General features: G+C 50.9%; 1 protein-coding gene across 1 annotated transcript; it reads left to right on the top strand.

Moving 5' to 3' along the window:
• The first annotated feature begins 8,527 nt into the window (after positions 1-8,527).
• LOC130024709 (cytochrome b-245 chaperone 1) lies at positions 8,528-10,412 on the top strand. The gene is made up of 6 exons (XM_056115406.1): positions 8,528-8,731; positions 8,820-8,861; positions 9,026-9,099; positions 9,536-9,632; positions 9,903-10,047; positions 10,138-10,412. The coding sequence occupies exons 1-6, from the start codon at positions 8,647-8,649 to the stop codon at positions 10,256-10,258; spliced, it is 564 nt and encodes a 187-aa protein (XP_055971381.1). The 5' UTR covers positions 8,528-8,646; the 3' UTR covers positions 10,259-10,412.
• The last annotated feature ends 275 nt before the right edge of the window (positions 10,413-10,687 follow it).

The raw sequence follows: 10,687 nt of genomic DNA, 5'->3' as shown, positions 1-10,687 counted from the left end.
GAAAGATTAGCTTGTCAGTTGCATTATTTTTCACAGGCTTTCCTTGGTCCCGCGGGAAATGACACCCTTGTGCAGTATCCACATTAGTCAATTGTCCTTTTTCAACGACAGCATGGAAATAAGCTCCAACGTTTTGTTAGCCTGCATCACAGTAGATGTGTGCCCATTTTTAAACCTTCATAAAATAAAATCTTTGTTTTGAAGTAGCCTGCGGCTCCCCTAGAAGCTGCAGCAATAGTGCAAGAGATGCCAGGTTCATCGCAAGATTTGGGACCATATGTGGTGGCAGGGAGCCCACCAGGGTTGCATGTTGCATGCACTGTTTCTTGTGCTTCCCGGGAAATTAGTTTTAAGAGGTTTAGTTTCTGGGCTGGGAAGATAGCTGGAAAAGCTGGAGTTTTTGTGCATGTCTGACCTTGTCTGGCCCCTGAGCCAGCAGCAGTCCCTAGCAGTGCTGGTGTAGTTTTAAAAAAAAAAGTCAAAAACGAAAAAAGAAGCTTGATATACCTCCCTCAACTATGCAACCTCTGGCAAACAATCCAGAGTCTGTGGCCCTGATGATCACTTAATCACTTAATCACTTAATCCCCGTTATTCATCGATTTATTCGAGCGGGTGCCAGTAACGTCTCCATTCATCCCGGTTGCGTGCTAGCGTAGCCCAATGGTATCTGTTCGTTTTAGGAACATGTAGAGCCTCAAACCGATCATTTAGGGTCTTGACGAAGAAGTCTGACCATCTTATAGGTGGGCGTCCACGTGATCTTTTGATGTCTCGTGGAATCCAATCAGTAATGGCTCTAGTCCAGCGGTTGTCTGTAAACCTCATTACATGTCCAGCCCATCTGATTTTTGATGTCTTGGCAAATGAGACAGCGTCTCTGATTCTTGAGCGTTGACGAAGATCAGAACTCCGGATTCTATCTCTCATTTGAGTGAATCGTGATATTCCAAGCATAGTTCTTTCAATTCCTCTTTGAGAGACCCGAATAGTGTTCTCATCCTGTTTTCGTAGGGTCCAGGTCTCTGAGGCATATGTTAATGCAGGAAGAATAGTGGAATCAAAGAGATGTGCTCGTAGTTGGAGGTTCTTTGTCCTTTTAGTTATTTCTTCAATGCTCTTGAAGGCATTCCAAGCCACTCTCTTCCTCCTGCGTAACTCAGGTGCCAGGTCATTCATCATGTTGATTTCTCGACCTAAGTATATATAACTGTTGCATTCGGAGATGGTGGTTCCGTTGAGAGCGAATGGAGCGTCAGGAACAAGGCTGTTTCTCATAAACATTGTCTTCGTAAGATTCAGCTGTAGTCCGACCTTTCCACACTCACGGTCAAAGTCCGCAAGCATTTGTGCCGCTTGGCTGATGTTTGGTGTTATTAGAACGATGTCATCAGCAAAGCGGAGGTGGTGTAGTTGCCGACCATCTATCTTCACTCCCATGTTTTCCCATTCTAGTCGTCGCATGATGTTCTCGAGGGTGGCACTGAAGAGTTTTGGTGAAATGGTATCACCCTGCCGAACCCCTCTCTTGATATGGATGATTACTTCTTTGTAGAATGGTGAGATCTTGGTAGTGAATCCGCAATAGAGCTCACGAAGGATCCTGATGTATTGAGTTTGTACGCCCTGATTGGCTAGGGCTTCCATGACCGCTTCCGTCTCAACAGAATCAAAGGCCTTCTTTAAATCAATGAACGTTAGACAGAGCGGCATCTTGAACTCCCGAGATACCTCAATGAGCTTGGTTATTGTGTGGATATGGTCAATGGTACTGAATCCTTTTCGGAATCCAGCTTGTTCACATGGTTGTCCTTCATCTAGTGTTCTGCTAATCCTATTCAGGATGACTCGAGTGAATAGTTTGTAGATGACAGACAATAGGCAGATTGGGCGATAGTTGCCAATGTCGTGGATGTCTCCTTTCTTGTATAGTAGTACAGTCTTGCTGGTTTTCCATTGGGATGGAACCTTGCATTCAGACAGGTAGCGTGTGAAGAGTCGAGCTAATGTATTGATGAGTACTGATGGTAAGTTCTTCAGGTGTTCAGGTCTGATCTTGTCTGGGCCAGGTGCTTTTTGTTTCTTTACCGACGAGATGGCATGTTGGATTTCGGAAGGGAGAACATTGGGAATGACATATCCATCATGTGGTATGTGGTATGTGGGCAAGTGGATGTGGCTATTAAAGAGATCAGAGTAGAAGTCATGAATAATCTTCTCCATTGCCCTTCTGGAAGATGTGATAGATCCATCATGATGTCGGAGGGCAGTCATCTTGGTTTTGTAGTTGGTGAAGGACAGGCGGGCATTACGAATGTTTTTCCCAGCTTCTGCTGCATCTACCAGTACTGCTGCTCTCCTGTTTTTGAGGTCATCCTTGATGGCTTTTCTGTACTGTTTTGCCAGTTCGGACGTTTGCTTGTGGTTGCCTGAGGCACGTGCCATGCCACGTTGGCGAATAAGTTCAAGAGTGTTCGAAGAAAGACGGTTTTTTGTGGTTATCTCTCTCTTGGCATTCCTTGCACAATCATGGAGGTGCTGAATCATTCGATGGTATTCCTCATCAATGTTGTCAATAACGGCATCTTCCCATGTTGCTGCAACAGAGCCAAAGAGTTCCCAGTTGGTGGTTGTTCTGGGAGTCTTCTTCTTAAACCTTGCATTCTTTTCTCCTCGTTCTGTGAGGTAGAATTTTGCACGAAGAAGACGGTGGTCTGATCCCGTTTGGAATTTTGGGACAACAGCAACATCGGTTAGGCAAAACAAAGGCCAGGATCCAAAGATTATCACAACAAGCTCCTGGGAGAGCACAAGGCAGAGTCTCCTACCCTGTGTCTGACTATCCTCGCCAGGGCCCAACAGCTGAAGACTTCCAGGCCCCAACCAAGGCCTTACTGGAGCCACTCTCCACACACTTGGATAAGCCTCAGACATAACCGAACTGGCAGAGGAACCCAGGTGTGTGGGACCCGGGACTGAGATCTCTAAGCCTGCACGGTTTGGGACTGGACCTGTCAGTAGCTAGACAGTTACACCCTCCAACTGCCGTGTAACCCCAACAAAGGCCAGGATCCAAAGATTATCACAACAAGCTCCCGGGAGAGCACAAGGCAGAGTCTCCTACCCTGTGTCTGACTATCCTCGCCAGGGCCCAACAGCTGAAGACTTCCAGGCCCCAACCAAGGCCTTACTGGAGCCACTCTCCACACACTTGGATAAGCCTCAGACATAACCGAACTGGCAGAGGAACCCAGGTGTGTGGGACCCGGGACTGAGATCTCTAAGCCTGCACGGTTTGGGACTGGACCTGTCAGTAGCTAGACAGTTACACCCTCCAACTGCCGTGTAACCCCAACAAAGGCCAGGATCCAAAGATTATCACAACAAGCTCCCGGGAGAGCACAAGGCAGAGTCTCCTACCCTGTGTCTGACTATCCTCGCCAGGGCCCAACAGCTGAAGACTTCCAGGCCCCAACCAAGGCCTTACTGGAGCCACTCTCCACACACTTGGATAAGCCTCAGACATAACCGAACTGGCAGAGGAACCCAGGTGTGTGGGACCCGGGACTGAGATCTCTAAGCCTGCACGGTTTGGGACTGGACCTGTCAGTAGCTAGACAGTTACACCCTCCAACTGCCGTGTAACCCCAACAAAGGCCAGGATCCAAAGATTATCACAACAAGCTCCCGGGAGAGCACAAGGCAGAGTCTCCTACCCTGTGTCTGACTATCCTCGCCAGGGCCCAACAGCTGAAGACTTCCAGGCCCCAACCAAGGCCTTACTGGAGCCACTCTCCACACACTTGGATAAGCCTCAGACATAACCGAACTGGCAGAGGAACCCAGGTGTGTGGGACCCGGGACTGAGATCTCTAAGCCTGCACGGTTTGGGACTGGACCTGTCAGTAGCTAGACAGTTACACCCTCCAACTGCCGTGTAACCCCAACAAAGGCCAGGATCCAAAGATTATCACAACAAGCTCCCGGGAGCGCGCGGCCGCATTTGCGGCCGCGCGACTATTTATTTAATAATTTTCAGGATACCTTAAATATCCTTAAATATCCAACCTACACGGCAGAGCCTGGCAAGCTATCCGTGATCTATGCCAAATAGACCAAATTGATATGCCAAATCCAGTAATAAATGGATCTCATTTCCCTAACCCTGATTATGCAGAGTCGAGAAGGATATGGAAGGAGAAGCTGTTAAAACACCAAGGCAGACATGGGCTGCCAAAACTCAGAAAAACAAAAATGATTGTCTGTACTTTTAATGCTCGTACGCTGGCATCTGCTGCATCCATTGAAGACCTTATGGTACAAGCACGAAAGATCAAGTACGACATCATTGGTCTGACCGAAACGAGAAGACATCAACCCCATCATGCTGTTTTCGACACTGGAGAAGAACTGTTCCTTGGAACATGTGATAAAAGAGGCGTCGGTGGTGTCGGTATCCTTGTCAACACAAACTTAGTCACAAGCATTGATTCATTTGAATGCCTAACAACCCGAATCGGACGATTACACTTGAATAAATGTGGCTCACTACCGGCAGTTTCTATCTTTGTTGTCTACGCACCAACATCCAGTTATGGTGAAAAAGAAACTGAGAAATTCTACATGGAGCTGGAGAAATTCTATAAAGAAGATCACACCTTCTACAAGATCATTGTCGGTGATTTTAATGCCAAGATAGGACCAAGAAGATCAGTCGATGAACTCCACATTGGAACCCATGGCCTGGAATGGAACGAACAAGGTGACAGACTGTCTGAGTTCATCATGTCAACCAAAACCTTCCATGGTAACTCACAATTCCAAAAGGCTGAATCTAAACGTTGGACATGGGAGTCTCCCGATGGACGGTTCCACAATGAAATAGACCTGATGATCACAGAAATAAGAAAAGGGGCAAATGGGACACTAGGAATTTTTTAAATGTCAATAACGAGTATCACTGTATCACTGCCAACCTGTTCGTCCATTTACTCAAGCGGGTATCAGTAATGTTTCCATTCGTCCCTGAGATTTTAGCAGCCTCTCCTTACTCGTCTTTCCCATTTTGTTGGGAATAATGAGTAAAAAGCCAATAAAATGGACACTGTGAGTGTGGGTCAGTGCTAGCAGCGCTCTGCTGGTGGTCAGCATTAGGGTCCATCTTTGTGGAGACAAAAATCAAGCACCTAGTGAATTGACACTGGTTCTTCTCATTCAAAGCCAGGAATACTGGCTTCAGTTAAGCATCATTGATCTCACATTTGACACTTTCCACAGCTGGGAAATTCCTGGGCCACAGTGGCACCAATATCAAATATTTAGATTGTTTCAGGTTATGCCCCCAAACCACAGGGGGCAGAGAGAGGCTTACAGGGTTGGAGCACAGGCTGCAGGCATGAGGCCTAGTTCCTTTCCCAATGTGGCTTGGTTCTGGGATCCCTGAGCACCACACAGGGAACTATCCGGTAAGCGACATCTACTGTGCCCGCCATGAAAAGACCCCTCCAGACAACCTCTTCACAATGCTAGCCAAGCCAACATCCATGATAAAAACACCACACTTGTGTTTGGCTAGGTTTTGGCCACCCCACAACCCCCTCTGAAGATGCTCAGAGGTTACTCCTGGAGGGCTCGGGGGACCATATGGGATTCTGGGTATGGAACCCAGGCCAGTTGCATGCGAGGCTTTACCCTCTGTAGTATCTTGTGTTTTTTCATGGTGTCAGGTTTGAACCCAGATCCTCATACATGCTAATCAGATGTGCCCTGCCCCCTGCTACTCAACCTTGTCCCAGGCTCCAAATATTAACAACGGGGAGATGTGTGTATGTGTGTGTGTGTATGTGTGTGCACGTGTGCCCTGTGCAATCTCTGTCCTCAGCAACCTTATCTTAAATTTTGCATTCTTTACACACTGCAGCAACTACAGGATCTATATACTTTTTTCAATTAAAATTTTTATTTTAGGGGCTGGAGCGATAGCACAGCAGGTGTTTGCCTTGCATGCAGCCAACCCGGGTTCGATTCCCAGCATCCCATATGGTCCCCTGAGCACTGCCAGGAGCAATTCCTGAGTGCAAGAGCCAGGGGTAACCCCTGTGCATCGCTGGGTGTGACCCAAAAAGCAAAAAAAAATTGTTTTAATTGAACCACCGAGATAGTTGCAAAATTGTGATTTTTCATTCACACAATGTTCCAATACCCATCCCACTCACCAGTGTGTATTTCCTGCTACAAATATCCCCCGTTTCCCTCACACCCCCACTCCCACCCCCAGCATACACCTATGGCATACAAATTTCTCCTCTCTTTTTTCTTTTAGGCTTTGTGATTTATTATACTGTTACTGAAAGGGTATCATGCATATCACTTTACCTCCTTTCAGCACGCAGTTCTTGTACACAGTGATCATTTCCAACTATCCTTTTTCTGTCAGAACTGCACTCCCCCTCTTTGTAAAACTTCTTACCATAGACTCATCCTCCTGGCCCTCATTTCTATTATTGTTTTTGAGTATTAGTTTCATACAATGGTCTTTCTTTCTTTCTTTCTTTTTTTTTTTTTTTTTTGCTTTTTGTGTCACACCCGGCAATGCACAGGGGTTACTCCTGGCTCTGCACTCAGGAGTTACTCCTGGCGGTGCTCAGGGGATCATATGGGATGCTGGGAATAGAACCTGAGTCGGCCGCGTGCAAGGCAAACTCCCTACCCACTGTGCTATCTCTCCAGCCCCCGATGTTTGTTTTTTTTAATATTCCACAAATGAGTGAGATCATTCTATGACTGTTCCTCTCTCTCAGACTCATTTCATTCAGCATAATACTCTACATGTCCATCCATGTATAAGCAAATTTCAGGACTTCCTTCATCCTCACGGCTGTACAGTATTCCATTATGTAGACAAATGTACCATAGTTTCTGTTCTCGGGCACTCCGATTGTTTGTAGTCTGACTGCTGTGAACAATGCTGCAATGAACATAGGCATGCAGATGACTTTCCCATATTGTTTTTGTGCCTCCAGGATATATTCCCAAGAGCGGTATTGCTGGGTTGTATGGAAGCCCAATTTTGAGTTTTATGTCCCTACTGTCTTCCAGAGATGCTGGACCAGTTGGCATTTCCACCAGCAGTGAGAGTCCCTTCTCGCCCGCATCCACACCAGCATTGGTTGTTCTAGTTCTTGTTGATGAGTACCTGTCTCTGTGGTGTGAGATATCTCACTGTTTTGATTTGTGTCTCCCTAATGATTAGCCATGTAGAGTATTTTTCCATTTGTTTACTAGCCATGAATACATGCACTTTCCCGCTGCTTGTTTTTAAGGCAGTGTACACAAGGTGGAAAGAGGAAGCCTCAGTTTCACCTTGCCAGTGAGAGAGGAAGCCTCCATTTCCTCTTGCCAGATGTTTCATCTCTCCATCTCTCCCCCATCAACATGAAATGACATACATTTCATGTCCAAGGTCCTTTCTCAGCGTCCCAGAATTTCCCAGGAACATAACATTGCCCTGCAGCCTAGACTGACAGGAAATCTGAAATAATGGGCAATGCCTGGGGCGATTAGACCAGCAGCAACCCCGGGATTTTCCTGTATCTTTTGCAAACACTTGACAAATGATAAGAAGTGCCAGAAGCCTTTAAAAGGGCCTACACGAAACTTCCTTTGACTCAGTCACATATTAAGCCCCTCCCCACTTGGGAAGTCCCTTTTCCTTTCACTTCCACATTCTAAAGAACTTTTCTACTTCCCAATTTGGAGTCTGAACATCTTTATTACTCAGCATTTTCATTCTTAAAAATACTAAAGAACCTGGAATGGTGGACGAAGGGAGCCCCGCCTTTGCAGCTCCTGTACACAGTGCTCCACACTTAGAGATAGTCCCGCTCCCTTCTATAGCGGCACAGAATCTGCAGGTATTTGGCAAGGTCTAACCAGGATAGAGACAACTCATTAATTTCACATTTTAATATGAAAAACAAATTTTGGAAAGCAAAACAAGCTGATTGGGGAAATGAAGGGAGGGGAGAGGAAGATCAAGATACTTGCTCAGGAGAGAAACTAGCTTCTCCACAATGAACAGAACAGAGCCCATGTCCAAGTGGGCTATGCAGCTCTTTCGGCGGCTTGTGCGTCTAATATGAAATTAATGAGGGAGCAGAAAAATGACTCCACAGGCTGGGACACGCGCACCAAATGTGGGGGCCACACGCGCATCAAATGTGGGGGTCTGATCACCAGCGGGCTCGGCAGGACTCCCAGAGACCGGAGAACCCACCCCGAGCCGGGCTCCGAGGGTCCCGGGCCTGCGCCCCTGGGCGCTCGTACTCAGAACTGCCAGCTCAGTGGGAGCCCCGCACGCCGGGGCCGGCCAGGGGCGACCCAGGGGCCCGCAGAGGTGCGCCAGCCCGCCTACCCGGAAGCCAAGCCCACCCAGAAACCAAGCCCACCCGGAAGCTCGCGCCGCCCAACCCGGAAGCCGGTGGTCCCGCGATCCCGGAAGCCAGGCCCACCCGGAAGCTTCTCACCGCCCAACCCGGAAGCCGGTGGTCCCGCGAGCCCGGAAGCCAGCCCACCCGGAAGCCGGCGCTGGCCACGTCCCGGAATCGGTGCGCCGGTGAGCCCCGCGCGCTACGGCCCGTTTCCGGGATGTACATGCAGGTGGAGTCGCGCTCCGGCTCCTGCCTGCACCTGACGCGCGCGCCCGGCGCCCGCTCCTGGTCCCTGCTAGTCGGTAAGTGAGGGGGGCGCGCCCCGGGGAGGGGGCTGGGCGCGGGGGCCCCCCGCGGGGCTCACGGCGCCGCTGACTCTTATCTCTGCAGGAATCCTGTCCATCGGGCTGGCGGCTGCCTACTACAGCGGTGGTGAGCATGTGACCCCAGCCCCCGGGACCCCCACCCCCATCAACCCCCTCCGGAGTGCGATTGCCCCTCCTAGCAGTCATCCTGCCTGCCCGGCACAGATTCCACCGGGGGCAGGCCCGGTGGGATGCAGGGACTGCCACTCACTGGTTCTTTGCTCTCTGCAGACAGTCTGGGCTGGAAGCTCTTCTACGTCATGGGCTGCCTTTTCGTGGCGGTGCAAAACCTGGAGGACTGGGAGGTGAGCTGACAGTGCCCGCCACACACACACACACACGGTCCTGTAGCTGAGACTTCCTGCTCTGCGCTCCCTATTAGAGGCTCCACACTTCTGTCTGTGCCCTTCATTCTCCGGGCATCACTGCTGTAGTTTCCCCAGGCCAGGGCTGCCTCCTGCCAGGTTCACCTCGGGTCCTGGCTGCTGCCGTCATCCCCTTTCACTTCCCCTATTGCCTTTCGGGAGCCTGCGCTGCTGTGCTGCCCTTTGCTTGCGACGGGGGGCAGAGCCCAATGTCCCAGAGCTGGCGTAGCAGGTAGCATGCGTGGATTCCTGTGGTTCTGCCCAAGATGGGCGGGAAGGCAGAGGTGCCCCGAGCATTGGCTGATGTTGTGCATGACCCTCCTCCCTGGATGGACTTCTGCTTGTGGCCAGCTGACCCCTTCTGACTGCTTTGCAGGAAGCCATCTTCAACAAGAACACAGGGAAGGTTGTCCTGAAGACGTTCAGCCTCTACAGGAAGCTGCTCACCCTTTCCCGGGCGGGCCATGACCAGGGTAAGGAGGCATGGGGTTGTGTGAGTGGCAGGGCCTGGGAGCAAGAGGGTCATGGGGCTGACGCCCCCAGCTCAGCATTTCTGCACTGGGCAGGCAGTTCCATGCATGTGAGCGTGCCAGGCCTGTGCCAACATTCCGTCCCTTTCTGCCCACTGGACATGCAGGGATGAGCCCAGCCTGGAGAGGGTGGTGGGTGAGCTCTGGGCGGGGTCCCTGGCACCCAGTCAGGGGCAGGGGCAGGAGCAGGCTCTGACCCGGCCCTGCCCCCAGTGGTGGTCCTGCTCCATGACATCCGGGATGTGAACGTGGAGGAGGAGAAGGTGCGCTACTTCGGGAAGGGCTACGTGGTGGTGCTGCGATTTGCAACAGGCTTCTCCCACCCTCTGACGCAGAGCGCGGTCATGGGCCACCGCAGGTACGGGTTGAGGCTGGGTGGGCTGTGGGGCCTGGGCAGAGTGTCTGGCTGCCGCAGTAACCTCCACCCCACTTCGGTGCTGTTGCCCAGTGATGTGGAAGCCATTGCCAGACTCATCGTCAGCTTCCTGGAGCTGCACCGCCTGGAGAGCCCCATGGAGCTGTCCCAGAGCAGCGACAGTGAGGCGGAAGGTCCTGGAGACCAGCGCTGACACCACGAGCCCTGGCCCGGCTGTCCGAGGGTCACCTGAGACTCCTCTTGGGGACCTGCCCCGAGAAAGCCCAGACTGGACTGACCTGCCACCTCCGGGCTGTGTGAGGAGCAAGGGGGACAGGCCCCTCTCGGGGTCCTGATGCAGGGGCCTGAACCTCTGGAAGGACACAGAACCAGCTCTCCCCTAGTGGCATCTGTTCTGATGGACAAAGGCCACAGGCCCTGGACGTCTGGGGAGGAAAAGATGACTGCCTTCGGCTGTGTGTACTGCACCTGCTCCCCAGGTCTCTGCCAACAGGCCACCGGGGCTGGGGTAGGGCGGCTCTCCAGCCTCATCTATCATCACATTTCTTCATCATGTGCCCATGGAACACCTGGTATTTGAGCCAATCACCCTGGTGTGTCAGGAGCAGGTGGCCGCCATGGC

The sequence above is a fragment of the Sorex fumeus genome, unplaced genomic scaffold, assembly GCF_029834395.1.
Source record: "Sorex fumeus unplaced genomic scaffold, SorFum_2.1 ptg000029l, whole genome shotgun sequence".
Taxonomy (NCBI): domain Eukaryota; kingdom Metazoa; phylum Chordata; class Mammalia; order Eulipotyphla; family Soricidae; genus Sorex; species Sorex fumeus.
This window is presented reverse-complemented; position numbering and strand designations above follow the sequence as displayed.

Bases quoted from the DNA above. Each gene is read 5' to 3' on its own strand.
- LOC130024709 (XM_056115406.1), top strand. From the start codon at position 8,647: ATGTACATGCAGGTGGAGTCGCGCTCCGGCTCCTGCCTGCACCTGACG. The intron at 8,732-8,819 runs GTAAGTGAGGGG...TTATCTCTGCAG, and splicing joins CTCCTGGTCCCTGCTAGTCG to GAATCCTGTCCATCGGGCTG. The intron at 9,100-9,535 runs GTGAGCTGACAG...ACTGCTTTGCAG, and splicing joins AAAACCTGGAGGACTGGGAG to GAAGCCATCTTCAACAAGAA.